The 23,893-nt window shown below is 43.5% G+C and overlaps 1 protein-coding gene across 2 annotated transcripts; it reads left to right on the plus strand.

The window, feature by feature from the left end:
- Positions 1 to 17,605, plus strand: dis3l2 (DIS3 like 3'-5' exoribonuclease 2). Of its 2 annotated transcripts, none has more exons than XM_064941637.1 (21): positions 1 to 84; positions 1,673 to 2,501; positions 2,580 to 2,710; positions 2,920 to 2,973; positions 3,055 to 3,156; positions 4,200 to 4,374; positions 4,536 to 4,576; positions 4,827 to 5,056; positions 7,207 to 7,380; positions 7,609 to 7,688; positions 7,842 to 7,954; positions 8,105 to 8,212; positions 9,618 to 9,851; positions 10,121 to 10,200; positions 10,797 to 10,980; positions 11,250 to 11,336; positions 12,169 to 12,316; positions 12,694 to 12,824; positions 13,243 to 13,347; positions 14,106 to 14,210; positions 15,197 to 17,605. In XM_064941637.1, the coding sequence occupies exons 2-21, from the start codon at positions 1,733 to 1,735 to the stop codon at positions 15,293 to 15,295; spliced, it is 3,150 nt and encodes a 1,049-aa protein (XP_064797709.1). In that variant the 5' UTR covers positions 1 to 84; positions 1,673 to 1,732; the 3' UTR covers positions 15,296 to 17,605. The 2 variants fall into 2 exon arrangements, with proteins under 2 accessions (XP_064797709.1, XP_064797699.1); XM_064941627.1 differs by having other exon boundaries at positions 1,696 to 2,501.
- The last annotated feature ends 6,288 nt before the right edge of the window (positions 17,606 to 23,893 follow it).

Consider the following 23,893-nt stretch of genomic DNA (forward strand, 5'->3'; position numbering starts at 1 on the left):
ACCAACCCCCGGAAATAGTTTAACGTTTGCTAGGCATTTAACTAGCTAACAAAAACTACCTAATCGATTTCACGAAGCATTCAGGTAATATCTTGTTTATAGCAATCTACTTTTCATATAACCAACTGTCATTTACAGCTGACTTGTTATACAAAGTTCAAGTTTGGTTATATCGACTAACTTACTAGCTAACGTTAGCGCTGAACGGAAGCAACATTGGCGAGTTATAATAGCTACTACAATTGCTATCTGGATATTTAGTTCAGCCTCAGGACATGTTATGACTCAGGAAAATTGATAATCGACACCTATAATTGGTGAGGGAAAATAAAAACTGAGGTGTATGAGGCTGCTTGTGTTTCTGGTATAACTAACGTTAGGTAGCGAGTCTAGTTATCTAACTAGCTAAATTACATTGTCTTAGTTAGTTAGCAAATAACTTGATGTCATGCATGGCTAAATCAAATTAGTGTTTGCAGCTGTGTCAACTTGGCCACAATCTTTGACCACACGTCAGTCAGTCAGTGCAGGGCTCTCAACCATGTTCCTGGAGAGCTAACGTTAACCTCCTGTAGATTTTCGATCCAACCCTCGTTTTAACAAACCTGATTGTTTATCAACCAGCTAACTATTAGAGTCGGGTGCGCTAGATTAGGATGGAAGCGAGAACATACGGTAGTTCTCCAGGAACAGGGTTGGGTAGCCTTGCATCAGTGTGGATGGAGCCAAATAACGTGGAGGTCACGTAAACTAGCTAGACAAAGCAGCCTTTCAGTTTAACAGATTGGTCAAAGTGGCAACTAACTAGTCAATCTACGTATCTGTATGTTTTTTGCTGGTACAATTGTATACGTGAAGAGTTTATTTCTGGGAACGCTGTTATATCCACCAATTTTCACATTGAAATGTTTGCTTATGGATACCTTGTCTAAAATATTAATGTTTTCACATTTTTAATTCATAGATTTTTAGCTGTGTATCAATTTTTATTTTTTGCAGAACGCTATCAATTGTTTAGGTGGAATGGAATGTTCGTATACTGTATTTGACAATGATATGTGGTTGTCTCCGCTAGCTATCTTAAGGTCAATGTGGCTCTTGATAAGATCATCTACTAATTGACCACGTTTACATACAAATATCCAGTTTTTATTCGACATACTCAAGTATTCTGTGTTTGAGTTGACGCATTTAATAAACATCATATCCGTTTACAATATCCCAAAAAAGCTTGCAGCCCGGTTATGAGAAACTCAGATAAGATGCCTGGGATATGTTGCTCTTAGACCGTATACTATGGCATGTAAAGGTCTTGCTTTTTGTGGTCTGCACAGGCTGTTTCTCCTATCATGTCACGTTTGTCAAAGAAGTCACTACGAAAAGTAGGCTGGCTACCTGCTCAGCTCGATCCACCTTAAATATTTATTTAGCTGATACTCCGTACTGGACCATGTAGTCTACTGGCTTAGGCTACTTTCACCCCAAATTTAATTAGTTTTTGCTTATTTCTTACATTTGGTAGGCCATTTGTTTAACTATAGTTAGAAGAGAAGCTGCAGCTAGGCCTGTCCTAACTTGTTGCCCTGAAAGACTAATAAAGCAGTGCTCACCAGAATAATGTATTACATTGATAGAATGAATGCATTATCAAATCTAGTTAACACTGGTAAAGTTGTCTGTTTTTACTTCTTCTAGGCAGTACTCTCACAGGACAAGGACATATCTTAGGCAAATGGATCCTCCTCATCAATCCAAGGGAGGCAACAGGCCTCGGGATGGCAAACGTGGACCGAGCCAGTCCACTGTCCCTCATCAGAAAGATGCCTATGCCAGACTCCTCAGCCAGCATCACAGCAGCAAGTTCAGATCCTACCTGGACCAGTATGTCCAACAACAGGGGGAAGAGAGAGGGCCGAGCGAGCAGAGGCAGGGATTAGCATACAGCGAAAAACAAGACATACCGCAGAGAAAAAGGGACCAGGCGTTTATCGAGTGCTCTGACTCGAGTGACTTCTCGCCTTCGCCTATGAAAGGTAAAGGAGGTGAAGAGAGCTCTCTGTCCTTGTACATGGACAAGCTGAATAGTCGAGGAGCCCTGCAGGAGCCGGAGAGGAGGCAGGGGGTTTCCGACAAGCAGCGACGCGGGGAGAGGAGGGACACCAACACCAGTCAGGATGGAGATGTGGAGTCTGGTGAGGAGTTTGCCTCCCTCAAACAGAGGGACTCCCAGCAGCAGCAACAGATAAGAAACAAAGACTACAAAGACCATGCTTACAAAGTGCCCACAAGTAACCAAGTGAACAAGGACACGAGTTATGGGGCATCCCCCCCGAAAGCCTTCTCATCTTTCCCAGCTCAGGCGCAAGAGAAGAAGAAGTCCAAGAAGAAGAATGTGCCAAAGACCAACGCAGATAACAAGAGAGGTGGACCCATGTATCCTGACTTCGATGCAGACATGTCAACATCCCCCCTTAACAAATCCAAAAACATGCAACCACAAGGTAAAAAATGGTCTTGACTAAAGTGAATATACTTTTTGACTTTTTGGATTGTAATCGGACTTCTATTTTCATCCTCAGGTGCCTCTACGCCTTCTGACAAGGGTAAGAAGCCTAGAGGAAGCCAAGGAGGATCAAAGAAGCAAGTGTTTGAAGCGTACATGACCTCAGAAGACGTTTCCCACGGCCTAAAGAGAGGAGAGCTCATTCAGGTGAAACCAGCGTTCTAAGACTAGACCTTCATAAAAAAAAATATATATATATATATCTCTCAAACCAATTAACCTCACTATTGTAAACGGTTACTTGTTTACCGAAGGTCAGAAAATTCTGACCTAAATCTTTGACCGATAAAGCCTATCTGACATGATGGCGTGACAAGTTTAGCCTACTAATAGAAACATTTCCATATTCTTTTCAGGGATCCATAAGAATCAACCCCAAAAAGTACCACGAGGCTTTCATTGCAGCACCGGTGAGTGTGTCAATAGAAATATGCAGTAGCTTATAGGTGTTGGCAGTAATATTTGTCTAATGGGACTGTGCATCTCTGCAGGATGGCAAGCGGGATATCTTCCTGGATGGAACCGCAGCCCGCAACAGGGCCCTGAACGGGGATGTGGTAGTGGTGCAAGTTCTCCCTCAGGAGCAGTGGAAGGTGAGCTCCATGGAGGAAGATTCCGCCTCGGCATGAATACACTGTACACAACGTTAAGAACACCTTCCTAATACTGAGTCGCACCCCCCCCCCCTCTTGCCCTCAGAACAGCCTCAATTCGTTGGGGCATGGACTCTACAAGGTGTCTAAAGCGTTCCACAGGGATGCTGGCCTGTGTCGACTCCAGTAATTCCCACAGTTTTGTAAATTTGTCTGGATGTCCTTTGGGTGGTGGACCATTCTTGATACATACGGGAAACTGTTGTGCATGAAAAACCCAGCAGCGTTGCAGTTCTTGACACACTGATGCACCTACTACCATACCCCGTTAAACGGCACTTAACTATTTTGTCTTGCCCATTCACCCTCGGAATGGCACACACACAATCCGTGTCTCAATTGTCTCAAAGCTTAAAAGTCCTTTAGTGTGTCTCCTCTCCTTCAGCGGATTTAGCAAGTCCCATCAATAAGGGATCATAGCTTTCACTGTCATGGAAAGAGCAGGTGTTTTGTACACTCGGTGTAGAGCAGCTATATCTTATACACTGCTATGTAATAGGAGTATCAGTGTTTTCCCTACATTCAAGAATATTCAAGTAGATTTAGGTGGGTTACGACCAACTGTCAATGGTTATGACCAACGATGTCTATGGTTATGGCACTTAAGTTTGTGAACCACTCATTTATATCCACTGAGGCAATAACTTGTCATGCTCTTCATAATATACACCATTTACCCGCTGTTACCTTCAAGCTAGATTTATTCACCTCACTGGATTTTGCACCAGCAAAAGACCCCGACATGTCACACAAGCACATATATTTATATTTTCTGACTAAGCCCCCCCTTCCAGACCCCCTTCTGCTCAAATACAATGCACATAGATCATTCCATCTAACCCGACGATCACTACTGCCAGGTTAATTATACTGTTACATACTGTTACAAACAGACCAAAACTGGCTCAAGTCAGATCGTCTCCAACACTGCTGATGCACAGTGGCTATTCTAAAAACGGAACTAAGTGGTTGTACGTGTACAGGTTGTGAAGTCAGACAGTGAAGGCGTGAGCGAACCAGAGACCCAGTCTGGGAGGAGCCAGACACCAGGAAAGAAGACCAAACGCCCCCCCAGTCCTGATGTCATTGTGGAAGCCGAGACTGAAGCTGAGGAACAACTGGCCAAGAGGGTGGAGAACATCAGCCTCAACACCACAGGTACAGGGATTTCCCCTCAGCAGGTTTAATGAAACCACACACATTTATGGCAATAGTTCTCAAAACTCTAGAGCAAATCCATTTGACAAAAATAGGAAATCGACACCGATTGGTAACTTCCAGCACTTTCCCCAATTAATTTTGCTGTTCTGCCTCTGCAGAAGATGGAATTAAAAAAGAGATACTCCAAAGGACTGCTAAGGTAAGCAGTTTTATTTTGAAATTGGATCCTTATGGCTGTTGTACTATTGCATGAAGAAAGACCTACTTCTAGTCACAAACATTTTAAAAGTAAATGTACTGATTTCCAACAAACATCTCGCGCTACAGAAACATTTGCATTGAGACCTAATCTTCTGTCAAAGGGTTCGCTTCTCTTTGCTTTAGTTTTTTTTTTTTTCATTAGTCAAAATCGATGTACTTGTGTCCTCTTCATCTGCACCTTCTCCTAGGTGGTGTACATAGTGGAGCAGAAGCACTCGCGGGCCGCCACTGGCTTCCTCAAGTTCCTCCCGGACAAGCCCTTTGCCATGTTCTCTCCTGTTGACCACCGTGTTCCACGGGTAAATGTTCCCCTGCCAGATTGCCCCCACGACTTCTGCTCCCGCCCGGGAGACTACGCCAGTATCCTGTTCATCGTCCGCATTACCAGCTGGCCAGACGACAGCAACTTTGCAGAGGGGTATGTAATGAGTCACTGTCTCACTGTAGGGAATTGTCTTCATCCCTACCCCGTAGCATTGTCTCGTTCGTTTATACTCTCCTTCACACATAAGTGTTTGACTTGATGGCTCGTAAAATAATTCTAGAGTTTTAGGTACACCTATCTGGTACCCCCCCCCCTTGCCTCTAAACCAGCCTGAATTCTTCAGGGCATGGAAATGTTGGTATCGAGGGACCAAACAAGTACCAAGGAAAACATTACACCACCGCCACAAGCCTGTACTGTTGACACTAGGCAGGATGGAGCCATGGACTCATGCTGCTTAGCCATATCCTGGTTCTGCCAATCAGCATGACGCAACAGGAACGGGGATTCGTTGGACCAAGTCATGTTTTTCCACTCCTCAATTGTAAAGTGTTGGTGATGGCGTTCCCCCTGGAGCCACTTCTTGTTTTTAGCTGATAGGAGTGGAACCCGGTTGTGGTCGTCTGCTGCAATAGCCCATCCGTGACAAGGACTGACGAGTTGTGCCTTCCTGAGATGCGTTTCTGCACACCACTGTTGTGCCGTTTGTGGCCCGTCTGTTAGTTTGTAGCCCGTCTGTCAGTCTCCTTCGACCTCTCATCATACTGTTTTTGCCCATAGGACTGCCACTGATTTGTTTTTGTTTTTTTGGGGGGGGTTGCACCATTCGCGGTAAACCTTAGACGCGTTGTGCGTGGAAAAGTAGGGCTGACTCCATTTAGTGGACTGATCGATTGTTTGGTCGATAGCTGCTCAAGACGCCTGTCTGAGTGGACTAATCCATTGCGGAGGCATTGGGGATGGCACTGTACATTCTACGCTACTGAAATTGCATATGGTTACATTATGTAAGGACGATGGTGCCACAATAAAATATTATATTTTATAACAAATAGCCTTTCTCCTGCGTTGGATAGAGGTCATTGTCTGCGGTTCGGAAACATCAGTGTGCTGTTGAATTGGCGCCTTTTCCTAGACCATGTTGCTTTGTGCATAATAGCAAAGTTAACCAGCATATTGGTTTTGAGAACAATGGCGACTGAGGCATTGAGAAAACCGACTGAGGAGATCAGAACAGCTCTTTCCTTATTGTCTAAGAAAAGTGAGGAGCGGGGAAACCCCAACTTGATTAGGTCTATAATCAATAGCCCAACTGTTAAATGTGCCTGACTATAAGTCATCCATATACATATCTACAGAAATAAGACAGGTCATGCTTCTGTTGCTGGTTTTGAATGTTTGTTTAATAGCCTACTGATTCTGTGAGCTCCAAGCCTTACGCAACCACATGTTGGAGAAAGCAATTGCACAATTTTGGCTGTTTTTATTCTTTGCCATGCTGTGATTAAGGCTTTTCCCTTTTTGTTGTTGTTAGAACGGCCTCTTTGGTATTACTGTTCTCACCACCTGTTTGGCCAATGTGCATGCAGCGCTTGCTTCTTAACTTATCTTTCTTGATCTTCAGTAGTTTCCACAACTTGCCAAATTTCTTCCACACATCTGACTTCCCCTTTCCCTCCTGAGCAACCATTTTGCTGTCGCGTGTTCAGTTTTATAACCAGTTTATTGATGGGCTATATGTCAGGCAAGTGGTCACGATGCGTACATGTCACGTAAAGAGAGCAAGGTTTGAGGGAATTGGGAATGTTTTTCCTTAAATGATTTCGTCATCTGACTGTAAAGTTATTTTATGTTGCAGCAACACGAACAGTGCGATAATCCCTGTTCAGGGATAATAATACCTGGACAGCCCTAGTGAAAGTCCCATGAGGCCGGATGTTTTAGCGGTACCGGAACCGGTGTGCCTGGCACAGACGATCCTACCACGCTCAGTCTCTTAGGTCACTCGTTTCGCCCTTTCTAACTTTCAATGGAAATGTAACGGAATGCCTGCTTTATATTGCAAACCCACATTGCTCACTCTGTGGGAGCTAACCTTTTTGGTGTACAGGTTGGTGTACCTGCCCACTGAGTGTAAGTGCTTGTCTGTGAATTCTAGTAGGGGATAATGCACTTGTGCTTCTAGAGGATCAGCTCTACGACACTCATTATCTATGTATTAAAATTTTATAAAGTTACATCGAAGCACACATCTTGCCCGTATCTTTTGGATGCTGACAGTCCTCCTTATGCCCCCCCCCCAGTCGACTTGCTAAGACTCTGGGCCAGGCCGGGGAGATTGAGCCGGAGACCGAGGGCATCTTGATAGAGTACGACGTGGACTTCTCCGAGTTCTCTGTCGAGGTGCTGAGCTGCCTGCCCCAGAAGCTGCCCTGGACCATCCCCCCTGAGGAGTTAGCCAACAGGAGAGACCTGAGGTGAGTAGAGGACGCTCACAAATACGGCGTCCATATCAGGAAGTCGTCAGTTCTCAGACGCGACTCCCACAGTTGTCATTGACGCCGTACACAAAGGCTCTCGCATGCCCAATTCCAATGGAGCCACTCAATGTACATTGTCTTTGCCTTTTTTATAAATACTAATTTGACACAACTGAACAGGTGGAGACAACACTCATATATGCAGAGTTATTGTTTTCTATTCAGGAAAGAATGCATATTCACAATTGACCCAGCTACCGCCAGAGACCTGGACGATGCGTTGTCTTGCAAACCACTGCCTGACGGTGAGCCATTTTGTGTTCCTTTTGGAAATGAAGCATAGGGAATGCAATTTTGATGGTTTATTAATAAAGACGAGTTTTGAATTTACTCATGTTTTTATTGACTTGTGGAATTCATCAATGACAAAAGTTCTCCTGGTATGTTCTCTTTGTTAGGCAACTTTGAGCTGGGCGTCCACATTGCTGACGTGAGTTATTTCGTGGAAGAAGGCAATGCGCTGGACTTCATCGCCAGTCGGCGAGCCACCAGTGTCTACATGGTTCAAAAGGTCTTTGTTTGTTATTACTAAATGATTCATGTATTAGTCAATTGATAATGAATGAATGTATTATTGGAGCAAGTAAGTTCTGACTATTAGATAATTACCAGCTGGGCATACAGTAAGTTAACTGTTGACGTTGGCCTGTGCCACTCCCAGGTGATCCCCATGTTGCCTCGTCTGCTGTGTGAGGAGCTGTGCAGTCTAAACCCCCTGACTGACAGACTCACCTTCTCAGTCATCTGGAAGATCACCCCTGAGGGCAAGGTACAACACCTTCAAACTAAGTATGCTAGTGTTTCCATAGAAACCGGAAGCTGTGGCACTGTTTCTCAGATGGATGCACTGTAATTGTATTGCATGGAATTTAACAATCTTTATACAGTGTGTTCAGACCCTTTCCTTTTTCCATATTTTGTTACATTAGTCTAATTCTAAAATGGATTTAAAAAATCTAAAATCCTCAGTCTACACAAAATACCCCATAATGACAAAGCGAAAAACATATATTTTTAGAAATGTTTGCTAATTTATACAAAATAAAAAACCTTATTTACTTAGGTATTCAGACCCATTGCTAAGAGACTCAATTGAGCTCGGGTACATCCTGTTTCCATTGATCATCCTTGAAATGTTTCTACAACTTGGAGTCCACCCGTGGTAAATTCAATTGATTGGTCATGATTTGGAAAGATGTGTATTAATAAATAAGGTCCCACAGTTGACAGTGCATGTCAGAGCAAAAACCAAGCCATGAGGTTGAAGGAATTGTCCGTAGAGCTCCGAGACAGGATTGTGTATGTCAAAAGACCACAGTGGCCTCCATTCTTAAACGGAAGAAGTTTGGAACCACCAAGACTCTTCCTAGAGCTGGCTGCCGGGCCAAACTGAGCAATCGGGGGAGAAGGGCCTTGGTCAGGGAGGTGACCAAGAACCCTATGGTTCTGCTGCGGAGATGGGAGAAAATTCTGCAGGAAACCTGGCAACATCCACGAGGTGACGCATGATGGTGTCAGCAGCATCATGCTGTGGGGATGTTTTTCAGCTTCAGGAACTGAGAGACTGGTCAGGATCGAGGGAAAGATGAACGGAGCAAAGTACAGAGATCCTTGATGAAAACCTCTTCCAAAGCATTCAGACCCTCCGACTGGGGAGAAGGTTCACCTTCCAACAGGACAACGACCCTAAGCACACAACCAAGACAACGCAGGAGTGGCTTCAGGACAAGTCTCTGAATGTCCTTGAGTGGCCCGGACTTGAACCAATCAAACATCTCTGGAGAGACCTGAAAATAGCTGTGCAGCAACGCTCCCCATCTGACCTGACAGAGTGTCAGAGAAGAATGGGAGAAACTCCCCAAATACAGGTGTGGCAAAGTTGTAGCTTCATACCCAGAAAGACTCTAAGCTGTAATCACTGCCAAAAGGTGTTTCAACAAAGTACTGTGTAAAGGGTCTGAATACTTGTATAAACTGAAATATCACATATGCATATTTTCAAACAATTCTAGAAACCTGTTTTGTCGTAATGGGGTATTGTGATGTAGGTTTACTTTTAGAATAAGGCTGTAACATAACTAAATGTGGAAAAGGTCAAGGGGTCTGAATACTTTCCAAATGCACTGTATGCAGATGTGTGGCACATTCACCACACTCCGTCTCTACCCCTCTAGATCCTGAGTGAGTGGTTTGGTCGCTCGGTGATCCGCTCGTGCGTCAAGCTGAGCTACGATCACGCCCAGAGCATGATCGAGGCCCCCGACAAGCTGTTCCAGGCAGACGAGCTGCCCCCCTGTGCCGCCGAGCACCCCATGGACGAGATCCACCAGGCCGTGCTCAACCTGCACACCATCGCCAAGAGGCTCCGTGCCCAGCGCTTTCAGGGTGGCGCCCTGCGCCTTGACCAGGTCAGAGGGAAGCTGCATAGTATAGGACAGCTGTCATGCCATTTTTGTGCTGTTGTCAGAAGGTCTCCAAATAGGAGTGCTGATATTGGATCAGTTTAGCTTTGTAGATCACAATGAATGAACAGGGGACCCGATCATCCATCTGCACTGCTACCCCGAGACACTTTTTGAATCTAAAGATTTACAAAAACATTTGTCTATTTTTACCATGTGAAAGGATAGAGCTAAATCTCAGAATGATGACTATGATCTCCTTTGTTTTTTTGCAGTTGAAGCTGTCTTTCACACTAGACAGAGAGACCAGCATGCCCCAGGGATGCTACGTCTACCAGTACAGGGACAGCAACAAGTAAGTCAACCCCACACAATACACATACCCCGAATTTACGAAACATTAGGAACACCTGCTCCTTCCATGAGGTAGAATGACCAGGCGACTCCATGTAAAAGCCATAATCCCTTTTTGTCACTTGTTAAATCCACGTCAATCAGTGTAGATGAAGGGGAGGAGACAGCGCACCAGTTTGAGTCAAGAAATGCAACGCTACTGGGTATTTCACGCTTAATAGTTTCCAGTGTGTATCAAGAATTTTCCGCCACGCAAAGGACATCCAGCCAACTTGACACAACTGTGGGAAGCATTGGAGTCAACATTGCCCAGCATCCCTGTGGAAAGCTTTCAACACCTTAGAGTCCATGACCTGATGAATTGAGGCTGTTCTGAGGGCAAAAGGGTGTGCAACTCAATATTAAGGTGTTCCTAATGTTTTGTACACTGTGTATGTGCATACATACCCAAAGAGTCAGCTCCCTAAGCAAGCTAACGGAATTAAAGTGATCTTAACGGCGACTGTGCTCTCAGATGGAGATACTATCCGATTTCTATACAATGTCTTGCATGTCAAGTTTTTGTTTGAATGCTTTTCTCGCTGTCTTCTCTCCCAGGTTGGTAGAGGAGTTCATGTTGCTGGCCAACATGGCCACGGCCCACCAGATCTACCGCTCCTTCCCCAACAAGGCCCTGCTGCGACGCCACCCCCCGCCCCAGACCAAGATGGTGGACGACCTGCAGGAGTTCTGCGACCAGATGGGCCTCCACATCGACTTCTCCACGGCCGGGACGCTCCATGTGGGTATCTCCAACTCCCAGCATGCACTCTAAAACACAACGAGTCTGTCAATGGGAGGCCTACTCAAAAATAACAGAAATGCAGAATACAACTTTTTAAAACAAATGTTCACTTATGTGTTAAGTGGGTTTGTTTCTTTTTAACTTGTCCTTACCATCTCCCCCTTACCATCTTACATCGCTGCTCATATATTAATACCAAATGGACACACGCATTCTCTGAAGCACATAAATTCAGCCGGAATGCATTCTGCCCCTCCCCTCAATAGAAAAGTTTGAATGAGACTCTTGGCGATGACGAGTACACCAGCGCCAGGAAAGAGGTCCTGACCCACATGTGCTCCAGACCCATGCAGGTTAGTGTGTGCCACTACCCGTCGTCTCTCTATACTGCTGCCTTAGCAGTCCTATCGCTGCTATCTCTTTCCTGTGTCCCTCCTTTGGCTTCCCGTGTCGGTTGTTTCAGTTCACCGCTAGTCTACTGGGGCTCTAGCTCCATGTTTATCTGGATTGTCCCCATGTGTTTTCCTCTTGGGCTGCCCCCAGGTAGCCAAACAACATGTCCAAAACATTTAGCAAATCTATTTGTATTATACTGGTTAATGTCAATGGGGTCTTGTTGAAGGCTACCTTCTACACTCTCTTTCACTAACCTATTTTGCTTTTGAGCCAACTTCAAAAATGTCACTGTGTGCCTCCCGGGTGCCGCAGTGGTCTAGGGCACTGCATCGCAGCACTAGCTGTGCCACCAGAGACTCTGGGTTCGCGTCCGGGCTCTGTCGCAGCCGGCCGCAACCGGGAGGTCTGTGGGGCGACGCACAATTGGCCTAGCGTCGTCCGGGTTAGGGAGGGCTTGACCGGTAGGGATATCTTTGTCTCATCGCGCACCAGCGACTCCTGTGGAGGACCGGGCGCGCTAACCAAGGTCGCCAGGTGCACAGTGTTTCCTCCGACACATTGGTGCGGCTGGCTTCCGGGTTGGATGCGTGCTGTGTTAAGAAGCAGTGCGGTTGGGTTGTGTTTCGGAGGACGCATGGCTTTCGACCTTTGTCTCTCCAGAGCCCGTGCGGTAGTTGTAGCGATGAGACGAGATAGTAATTACTAACAATTGGATACCACAAAAAGAGTGTATAAAGAAAACAAAAAAATTCACTGTGACCAGTGATGTGTGAATGCTTCCCTCCCCAGATGGCTTTGTACTTCTGTACGGGGGTGTTGAAGGAGGAACTCCTGTTCCGTCACTACGCCCTCAACGTACCCTTCTACACCCACTTCACCTCGCCCATACGGCGCTACGCTGATGTCATCGTCCACAGGCTGCTGGCCGCCTCTCTTGGTGGGTGGTGAGACACTGTGCTGTGTGTGCGTTTTACCCCATTAGAGAACAATGGCTACGCTGTGTTAAGAGGGATGGACCGAGGGCAGGGCGGTGTCTCAGCTGTGTGGTAGTGCCCAAAGAAAATGTGGCTCTGGTGGTGGAATAGAACCGTGGTAAAACACAAAAGCGCTCCTTAGATTCCAAAACACCCTGAATCTGAGCTGATGTTTCTTTTTGTGTCTGTCTGAGATCACCACTACTTTCTGTCACTACTTTTTGATGGTGTAGTGCTGCCATCTCTGTAAGAGAGAAGTAGTTCAAGTTGACTCCAGTGTGTGTCGTCTTGCCTGTCTTGTCTTTACAAAACATTCTTTGCTTATTTCTGGTTTGTGTAGGCTGTGGTACTCACCTGGAGTTGAAAGGGGAGGAGGTGCAGAAGCAGGCGTCCCACTGCAACGATAAGAAGACGGCCTCTAAGAGAGTCCAGGAGCTCAGCTCAGAGCTGTTCTTCAGTGTGTTCGTCAAGGTACACCCAAGACTTTGCACCCACCTGGTGTCCCAGGTTTAAATCGGTACCCGATTTTAGAGGGGAACAATGAGAGAATCCAGTTGAACCGGCTTTGACGTTTGGAGTTGCATTTGAGGGCCCTATACCAGATATGGTTTGAAATACTATCTGTTAAATTTCAAATACTATGAGCAATTAATTGAGTCTGCTGAGTCTTAGATGGGTGGTGCACTTTTGGGACTGGTCTATTGGTTCCATTGCACCAGGCAACCTTAATCGAGTGCATCTGAACTATTTGAAAGAAAACAAATACTATTTGAACCCAGGGCTGTTACACATTCATATCTCCAGTTAGGATTTAGCCCCTGGTGTTGCATTCAGGGCAACCCAAGTGTGGCACTGTGCAGAATATTATTTGCCCCCCCCCCCCTTGCAGGAGAGTGGTCCTCTGGACTCTGAGGCCATGGTGATGGGAATTCTGGACCAGGCCTTCGACGTCCTCGTGCTGCGCTACGGGGTGCAGAAACGCATCTACTGCAAAGTGAGTGCCACTCGAACTATGGCAGTGACGATACCAGATCTGATTTTGGAGATTTTTTGTCTTATCTACTGCTTGGGTCCGTACAGTGCCAAATACGACGGCTGCTGATTTGGGGCACACCATATCAACTTTTCGAGGGTTTCTTTAAAAAAAAAAATATATATATATATATATTGGACAAGTTCAGAAAGAACTTCTCTATTTCTGACAGTTGTCTTCAATTTTGTGCCGTGTGAACATGACCCAGGTTACCATACATACGTGACTAATCTTTCCATCAGATACCACATCAAGTTTATGGTCCTCTCTCTAGTCTTTATAGTGTACTATGATATACATGATAAGGTCCGGCAATGGTCTAGAGAGAGAAGAATTTCCGTAAACATTGTTAGGTCGTCATTTCATAACGTTACACCCCAAGACCTTGGCTGACACACAGCATGATTGCATCCATTTGTCAGCTCTTGCACTACACAACTACAACAACAAAAAAATAAGCTTTAGTCAAATTTGAATGACATTTATGGATACTAAGTTGAATGAAATTGGGTTCATATTCGATAGACATAAAACGGTCAAATGGACTGAAACAGGGAGGGACTACCTGGACTAATTTGTTTTTTGTTGCAAAACATTTTTTGTTACGTGCCCTGATGAACACAACCCAGATGTATGAGAGTAAATTATTCTCCTGTTTTGGATAAACAGAATGAATGCGGAGGTGTGTAGTTGATGTGTTGTGTTGTCATGTTCTTCAGGGTCTACATGGCCTGGAGACGTTCCACTTCCACAAGGTGGGGAAAAAGGGGGAGTTGACTCTGGTGTGGGCCGCAGAGGAACCCGGGAAGCCTAGCGTACGGCAGGTAAGACCGAGGGATCGTGCCAAATGACTTTAAATAAAAATGTAACCGCCATCTAATAGTTTTCCTATAAAATGATTGGAACATTTCATGACATCCAAGTGAAATCCTGTTGCGTGGCATGTCTGCTAAGGGGCAATGAAGTTTGACCGCAGTCATACAGTGGGCTTAGGCATCTTCAATCTGCTTTGCCCCGACTGAGCAGGTTGCATTTTGTCCCGAAGACAACCGTTAAGTGTTCCTTCCATTTGTTATGTCCATTAGTGACTCGCCACAACAAAAGAAACCTAGCCAAGTGATCACAGGCCTTCTTCCCTCCATTCTCTTTTCCCTCTGGTACGTCTCACTAAATTTCTATCCGGCCGCTCCCTCAACGCAAGATCAACTCACCCAAGCTCCCAATAGGCTTTCGGAGATTACTGCTTACAGAAAGGGATGTAGCCTCCCGAGTGGCGCAGCGGTTTAAGGCACTGCATCGCACTGCTAGAGGTGTTACTACAGACCCGGGTTCATTCCCGGGTTGTTCCACAACCGGCTATGGTGGGAGTCCCATAGGGCGGTGCACAATTTGGTCCGGGTTAGGGGAGGGTTTGTCCTTGTGGCGAGCCATGTTAAGCTGGCAGGTGTTAAGGAGCGCGGTTAGGCGGGTCATGTTTCGGCGGACGTATTGGATACACAAGCGACACTCTAGATGAGCCATGTTCCAACTGCTGTTTCCAGAGGCCCCAACCATGGTACATTGAATGATTAAGCATATTTGCTACGATAACAGTTCTCTATACAAATCCAAGAGCTCAGCAGAACAGTGTTTTGGTTGGATTGTTTTGAAGGCGCTAGACCGCTAGGACATTTTTAAGCAGGTTTTCTTAAACAGTAGAGCATTGAAGCCCAACCCCATGTTAAACTAGCCGCTGAATGCAAACAGAATGTTATTATTTTGAGTGTCTGTCACTAACAGAGGGTTGCCCTGTTCCGGCCTCTCCTTCTAGGAGATCTCCATCTTTAGTCTGGTGGATGTGCAGCTGAGGGCAGATGGAGCGCCTATGAAATACAGCGCTGTCATCAAGAGGCCTAATGAGACGGCGTAATGAATACTCTCATGTGTCCTGAATAACACACTCGCACACACACACCATATCACACATTATCTGACACACACACACACACACACAGCACTGCCAAAGAAGTTTTGCCAGTATTGACATTGACTACACAAACACACACGTTCTTGCACGTTTTTTTTATATGTATTAGAAAAGCAACTTTTTTGTAGTTAAACTTTACAGTTCAGTTACCATTGAGGAGCCGAGGCTGGACCGTAGCACTGAAGCAGTGGTATTGTTGCAGGGGCCTGGCTGCTTAACTGTAAAAGCGCCAAGACAGTGCAATGAACTTTTTATTTAGCCGTTTTTACCTTTTTAGGAGGTCATTTTTAGATATTATAATTACATACACAGTCAATGTGTGAAGATGATGGCTTAAACTATTTTAGGTTTCAAACCAGTTTTATTGAAGCTGTTCCATTAATGTCAAGTGTACTGTAACTGGTCATTTCAGTCGCAATGCAATTGTCATTGTTTATTTGTAGCTGTAACCTAGTAAGAGCTTGTATGCTTATCCACTACAATTCATATTATGACTCTCGTCCCCACATTAATCTACTTTAAAGGCTCAGCGGCGCGTTCATAGACCTTTTTCGTGGGGACTTTGTAAAGGCTTCAGTTATTTTAAGTGAATTCGCACAATGAGCAACTGACTTTTTGCCAAATGCTTTGCCACCCTTTTTATATAGCAAGACATTTGCTTATAAATTGTCTGTGAAGCATCTACAGTGTCTTGTGAAGTCGTTTAAAGTGAGACCTGAAATCCTTGTGGACAGAACTGTTCCTTAGTGAAAAACAAACAGATGAACCTACCCTATCTGCTAATATACCGCTGTTGATATGTTTATGGCAGTGCATGCTGGTATTTACAGTGCAGATTCTAAGCATGCTAATCCATTGTCTCAAAGTTGTCAAGTGTGTGAAATTGACTTTTATCGTGACAGTTTTGATAGTGACTCTAAAATGACGGCGTATGATGCTGCTGTTGAGAACTACCTTGTGAATGTGAGGTCCCATAAAAATCCTCCTAATGGCCTGCATGTCCAAAACAATATATATATATATTTTTTTTTTGTCTTTCATCTCAGTATTGTACATGACAGTAATGATATGATTTATAAATCTCGTATTGTTTTGGGGGGCAGCCATTTTAGTGGTCTTGCTCCATAAGCAGGTGTGCCTTTTTCCGTAACATTGCTTCTATTTCTAGAGTAAAACATCTTTATCTGTTTTGGTTTACATTGTAAATGAAGTTAAGCAAATATGATGTATTATAATATGATGTAAGACCATAAATGTTCTGCAAATTGTAAGTTGCCAGTAGCAAGGAACTCCTTTAAACTCTTGATACCATGTTCAAACTCACAAATCAGATGTGTTGCTAAAGTTGTATATTTCTAACGAGTAGCTGTAGCTCACTCCTAAATTTCTGTTTTGTCTTTGTGACCAGATGGAGTTACAATCTGGGTTTTAAAAAAACTACGTTTTTTTTCTTCAATAACTAAAACCTTTTTGCCTTTTTACTAAGTAATTACAATTTTGGAGTCCATTAAATATTAGCAAAAACACCCAATTTCCAGAGCTTTCTATTTAAAGGGGGCTGTTTTTTTGTTGGTGCGATTTAAAAAGCTTGTGATTGTCTTTTGTAATCGGGTCGCCGAGAGCAATTGAGTAGTGGGCCTTTAACAGGAACGGGAGAGCTAGGCCGCCAGTCCACACAATACCTTTCCTTTGCGCTTGTTTTACGTAATATATTCCATTCATTTTGCCCACGTAATCTATGCCTTACATGAAAATAAGTTGAGCTTTCAGTTGTAAGATTTAGGATTCAAGCATCTTTTCATTGATTACATTTTATTTTTTTACTGTTCCATTCGTGACGTTAGTACTGTAGGTGTACTTGCATTGCCTTGCTCATGGTGATGCCAATGTATAGACTGCAGTGGTTGTCAATGTCTCAAACCTGTATTAACAGGGTCCACTATAACAAGGTTATGTTCAATAGGAAGAAAATGTAATAAAACAGTGAAACATGGATATACCACAATAACTTGTCCAATAGGGAAAAAAATGTTTGCCTTTGCAAAACGTTTTGCTTAATTGTGCTCTACTGAACATGACCCAGGTGTTGTCCTGTTGCTTGGGGAGTGGGAGAACTGTGCTGTGCTAACATGTTATACTATCCAACTGGACACACAATATTAATGTATTAGCAGTGATCACATAGGAGTTGGTGTAAAAGTGTACTTGATGTGGCTGGCCCCTGTGAACCAAATAAACATCGGCTTCACTAAATTGTTCTAGTACTGTCCATTTTTTGTACCGTTCTGAATATTTAAAAAAAATTAATCATTTAATAAAGGGTGTACCTATGTGAATTTTTACCAAAACAGTTAGATGGCTCTTGTGCAATAAAAATGGAGAAATGAGTGTGTCGAAGTTGAAATGGTAAAAAGCATTGGTATTTGACTTCACAGCAATCCCCACACCCTCCTAATCATCATGACAAGGAAGGAACGTTATTAATTACTACAACGGACTGACTGCTCAAAGGGTAGTGACTATTGAGGTTAATAGCAACAACGACTGACTATGGTTCTCTTACCTAGGCGTCGTTGAATGCACTAAATCGCTTTGGATAAGAATATCTGCTAAATGGCAATGTCATTTTAGTAAACTGACATAAATTTGTCTCATTTGTGTTTTGAGATTAGCGGTATTCTGGCATGCCATAGTCTCTAGTGGGAGTCAACTAACCCTTTCCGCAGTCTTCACATTTTGCTGCCTTAAAATTCTACATGTTTTCTTTATTGGCCTACACAACCTACTCCATGTTGTCAAAGTGATAAAAAAAAAATGTATTTTCCAAATGACTAAGAAATACAAAATGAGTGTGTCTTGCATAGGTCCAGTGCAGCCATTTTTATCTCTACCAAATAATATTTTAGTTACAATTTTAAGTACCTTAATGTGATGTGATGTAAAAATGGTCACAGCTCTCAGCAAAGGGAAAGCTATGATCCCTTATTGATGTCACTTGTTAAATCCACATCAATTGGAGTAGATGAAGAGGAGAAGACGAATACGTTTTATGTAATTTAAAAAAAAAATAAGCCTTGAGACGTGTATGTGTGCCTTTCAGAGGGTGAATGGGCAAGACGACACATGGAAGTGCCTTTGAACTGGGTATGGTAGTAGGTGCCAGTTGCACCGGTTTGTGTCAAGAACTGCAACACTGCTGGGTTTTTCACTCAATAGTTTCCTGTGTGTATCAAAAATGGTCCACCACCTAAAGTACATCCAGCCAATTTGAAACAAATGTGGGGAGCGTTTGATTAACATTGTACCTACCTTACACAACTTAGGGCAACATATATAAATTGTTCTTTGTCAAAATTGCACTACCTCAGTCAATTTGTGTAACCATATAATGCCGTGTTTTGCATCATCTGATGCAAAATGTATCATACAGGGATGATTTCAGTATTTTTAAAGTTACATATCTTAAAAGCATGAGTACTGACAAGCAAAACATTTTTGGGAATATGTCAACAATGGACTAGTGAAACAAAATATAGGTTTTTGAGTGAAGTTTTTCTTTAAATTTGCTTAAATCTGAATATTGCTGTCCATCAGTGATGTCCAACCAAATGTATTGAGCTTGAGCAAATTTGTCAAAAACAATGGATACAATATGTTTGCACAACGTTGGTAGAATATTACTCAATTATTCCCAGCTGTAATGGCTGCCAAAGGTGCTTCCACCAAGGATTAACTCTGGGGTGTGAAGACATACACAATCAAGACCATTATTAATTTGGAAAATGTTTTATATATTTCATTAACTTTGAAAATGTGGAATAGGATGTGTAGATCCGTAGGAAAAAATACAATTGAATCCCTTTTTACATGTAATATTTCGGCAGCAAAATGTGAAGACTGTGCAAGGGGTTTGTAGACTTTCACTAAGTATTAACCCTTGTGTGTCTTAAGGGACAAAAATGACCCGCCACTATGTTAAACAGCAGAGAACCCCCTAAATGATATTTTCACCTTGAAATTTGATGACTTTTCCTAGAGTGACCCCAACATTAGAAAAAGTGAAACATCACCTTTGTTCATAATTCCATGAAAGCTGTACACCACAAGGGTACAAAGATTGCCTTGGGGTAATTTCTGACCTGGCAGTTCTAAAATAATTTACACACCACAAAAACCACAAAGAGAGAGACACACACACACACACACTGACAAATTGAGATTGTGTGCTACTGATTGAACTCAGACAAAACTACATCTTCCTTGTGCATGTGCAACATCTCCCCTCCATGACCCCACACATGACTCAAGTACACAGACAAAATAGAAACCCTTTGACAAAATAAACATTTCTTGAAAGCATTGTTTAGTAATGGGGAATGCAGTCAGAGGCTATAAAGTTGTTGCAGATGACAGTACTGCCAGTTCTCTCTTTGCTGAAACCATGACTGCATGTTTCAGTGCCCAACAGGTCGTAGATGTGATTTTTTTTTCAGATATCCAGGAGAACAATGATTTAGAAGAGGTGGTATCTGAAGAAGATGGGGAAGAATACAACCCAGAGCACGATGCATCATCTTCAGATGAAGAAATCCACCAAGCTTAGAGACATTTTTGTCAAAGAACAGCGAAATAGCATGGTCCTTGTCACCATATGACAACCAGGGCAGGATGGCAGCACAAAATGTCATAAGGATGACCCCAGGGCCCACAAGACATGCAGTTGCCCATGCCCAGGACATCGCCTCAACCAACATTCTACATGTTCATCACACCAGCCATCGAAAAAAATCATCCTGGAGATGACACATTTGGAGGGTTTCTGTAAATATGGAGACAACTGGAAAAGAATGGATTAGATTGACCTGCGTGCCTACATAGGGCTGCTAATCTTAGCGGGTGTGCATAGGTCCCGAGGCGAGGCTACATGTAGTCTCTGGGATGCAGAGAGTGGAAGTCATTTTCCGTGCCAGGATGCCACTGAAAGTCTTTCACACTTTCTCAAGAATGCTGCGATTTGATCACCGTGAGTTAAGACCTGCAAGACGTGTGAGAGACAAACTGGCGGCCATAAGAGAGATCTGGGAGAAGTGGGTGGAGCGTCTGCCATACCTCTACAACCCTGGGCCTGAAGTAACAGTGGATGAGCAACTGGTTCCCCCCTGCAAAGTTTGCCTTCACCGCACCACCACTCTAGTTCCTTACCTCCCAAAGAGGAACAAGAATGTGGTCCTCCTGAGCACACTGCACAAAATGGCTGAGATCAGTGATCGTGAGGACAGGAAGCCAGCCATAATCCTGGACGACAACCACAACAAAGGAGGTGTGGACAACCTGGACAAGGTGATTGGAACTTACAGCTGCAGGAGGATGACTGCCCGCTGGCCCCTGGTCATCTTCCATAACAATCATTGATGTGTCCTCATACAATACCTTTGTGATATGAAACAAGATCAACCCTACCTGGATGCCTGATAAGCGGAACAAGAGGAGTGTGTTCCTGGAGCAGCTGGGAAAGGCACTTGCAACCCCACACATTCAAAGAAGGGAGCACCTCCCCCACACAGCAGCCTCTGCAGCGCTTGTGAAAGCTGTTCAGGGGGCTGAATCTTGTCCTGATCCACCTGAGGCTGCAGCTGGGGCAAGAGGAGGACATGCCAATTCTGCCCCCCAAAGGACTGTAAAACAAATACTATGTGCTGCACATGTGAGAAATACATCTGCAAAGTCCATGCACATACACATGCATACTGTCCTACATGTGCTAATTAGAGTTGATTGATTTATGTTCTTCACATTTTTTTTGTATCTCATTTAGTTATTTATTGGTGTTGTTTATACACCTTGTGGGTGGGGGCAATGGTTAAAAAAATGGGAGAAGACTAGTATTTTGTAGTTGAATTGTACAGTATATAAGAATATATCACTATGTTGCCAAAAAGGTTCAATACTATTATTGTTTCCCTTCAATAAAATGCATTCAAAACTATTTTCTGAACATTTCTGCTACTTTCTTAGGCTATACCAGTGCTATATCTTGCTAAAAAAGTGTATGTTTACACCTATGCAGTAACTTTAGCAATAATAATGAACCCCTACTTTAGTAAAGAAAACAATTATGACAGGTGTGTTGTAATAAAAAGATGTGGCGTCCACTGATTAAATGCAGTCTTTCTGAATTGTGAAGATGGAAAACCCAGATATTCACAAAGTTTGTGATGAATGACAGGTTGTTTCTTCATTCAAAATAGATTTGGGGTTTAAAATTCAATTAAGCTGCTTTATTTTAGGAGTTTAGTGAAGGCGGGTCATTTTTTACCCTTAGGACAAGGGGAGTATACAGAATGTTAAGACTACACAAGGGTTAATATGACATAACCGTAGAAATCTCTAGAAAGGATGTATTACCCTATGGATACACAGCTCAGTAAAACGATACTGAATTGTGTAAACAATTTATCAAGATGGCAGATTGCCGAATCTGTTTTATCAGGCGTTTTGTAGACAACGGGGCTTTTTAGGAGATAGAAATATGTTGTACAGAACTTACATGACTCTGAGAGCTTTATATTTGACTCTGACACGATTGTGTGAGGGATATTTTTTTCATCTGGAACATTGTCAAGGTTTCACCCTCATGAATCATGGACGGACAGGGTTCCATGACATCATGGAGGAGACTATCAATTTTAAGTTAATAAATGAAAGATTGTATGTAGCAACTCCCATTTATACACCCAGGCCTATCTGTATCTTTCCTCCGCCCCATTGCTCACACGCACTTATTTACTGACCATATCCACTGTGTACCGCTCCTAGAAACTCCATGCAAAGTTGACTATATAAACTGGAGAATCCTCCCTGGAGATAAGCACAATATGAGCCTGATAAGATGATTTGGATTGTAGCCACTGACTGTATATCAAGGTGAAGGTCAATGGCAACAGTGCACTGGATGAACCCATAGCCAAAATGAAAGTGGACTCGATCTTAACGTTGCGGCTTAATATATTGGTGTCTTGCAGTTTTCACAATTTCTTCTCAAATAAGTTGAAATATGAGAATTTAGGGGGGGGGGGGGATCTTCATACCTTGTTATTGGATATGGAACATTGCCGAGCACACATTTTTTTGTGGGGGGGGGACTTAAAGGGGCAATCAGCAGTCTTCCATTTTTGGACTGATACATGAATAATATGTACCCATTGATTCTTGAAGAATATAACTTACAAATGCTCAGTTCGACCATCGTACACTGTATCTCCAAACATGGTTAAAACTATAATTTTGATATCATTGATTATCAGTTCTTGCATCCATAACTCTTCATGAATTTGAGAGTGGTTACATTTCTCCAGCCACAACACTCAGCTTTTTTAATTTAGAAAGTGAAAACAAATGGCATTGACAAAATGATTGGCACCGAGGAGCTAGTGCTTGGTTGCACAGCCTTTGGCTAAGATAACTGCCTACAAACATTTCTTGTAGCCAAAGAGCTTTCTCCATCTTTCTTTACCGGCAATTTGGCCCACTCTTTAGTGGCAAACCGCTCCATATCTTTTCAGACCTCTCCATCGTTTTTGATGCGATTCAAATCTGGACTCATCGCTGACAAATTTCTTCAATTTCAACTTATTTTATTATTATTATATATTTTTTATTTTAACCCCCCTTTTCTCCCAAATTTCATAGTATTCAATTATTATTAGTTACTATCTTGTCTCATCGTTACAACTCCCGTACGGGCTCGGGAGAGACGAAGGTCGAAAGTCATGCGTCCTCCGAAACACAACCCGACCAACCCAACCACAACCCAACCAACCCAACCTGCTTCTTAACACAGCGCACGCATCCAAGCCGGAAGCCAGCCGTACCAGCCACAACAATGATATCCCTACCGACCAAACCCTCCCTAACCGGACGACGCTAGGCCAATTGTGCGGCGCACCACGGACCTCCCAGTCGCGTCCGGCTGCGACAGAGCCTGGGCGCGAACCCAGAGTCTCTGGTAGCACAGCTAGCGCTGCGATGCAGTGCCCTAGACCACTGTGCCACCTGGGACGCCAATTTCAACTTATTTGACAAAAAAATGGGAATTATTTAAGAAATGTGCGATTGTGCCACATTAGACCGCAACTGTATACTTACATAGGTGAAAACACTGCATCAATTTGTGTATCAGGATTTCAGCGGTAAAAAGAAAAACAGCTGATATCCTAGTAAACACATTAGCTGACCCTTCTCCAGAGGTGGAAGAAGGAGAGGACCAAATCGCAGCGTGGTTAGTGTTCATCTTTTTAATACGAAACTGAACACTTCACAAATACAAAACAACAACGTGTCAACCGAAACAGTTCTGCCTGGTGCAGACACACAAAGGCTGAAAATAACCACCCACAGAACACGATGGAAAACAGGCTACCTAAATATGGTTCTCAATCAGGGACAACGATAGACAGCTGCCTCTGATTGAGAACCATATCAGGCCAAACACAGACATAGAAAATATATAAAAACTAGCATAGACTGCCCACCCCAACTCAT

Source organism: Oncorhynchus masou, chromosome 3, assembly GCF_036934945.1.
Source record: "Oncorhynchus masou masou isolate Uvic2021 chromosome 3, UVic_Omas_1.1, whole genome shotgun sequence".
NCBI lineage: Eukaryota > Metazoa > Chordata > Actinopteri > Salmoniformes > Salmonidae > Oncorhynchus > Oncorhynchus masou.

What these genes read in the sequence shown, in the direction of transcription:
- dis3l2 (XM_064941637.1), top strand. Translation starts at nt 1,733, where the DNA reads ATGGATCCTCCTCATCAATCCAAGGGAGGCAACAGGCCTCGGGATGGC. An exon ending in CAAAAACATGCAACCACAAG is followed by an intron (nt 2,502 to 2,579) that starts GTAAAAAATGGT and finishes TTTCATCCTCAG; the next exon opens with GTGCCTCTACGCCTTCTGAC. An exon ending in TGTGCTCCAGACCCATGCAG is followed by an intron (nt 11,337 to 12,168) that starts GTTAGTGTGTGC and finishes TTCCCTCCCCAG; the next exon opens with ATGGCTTTGTACTTCTGTAC.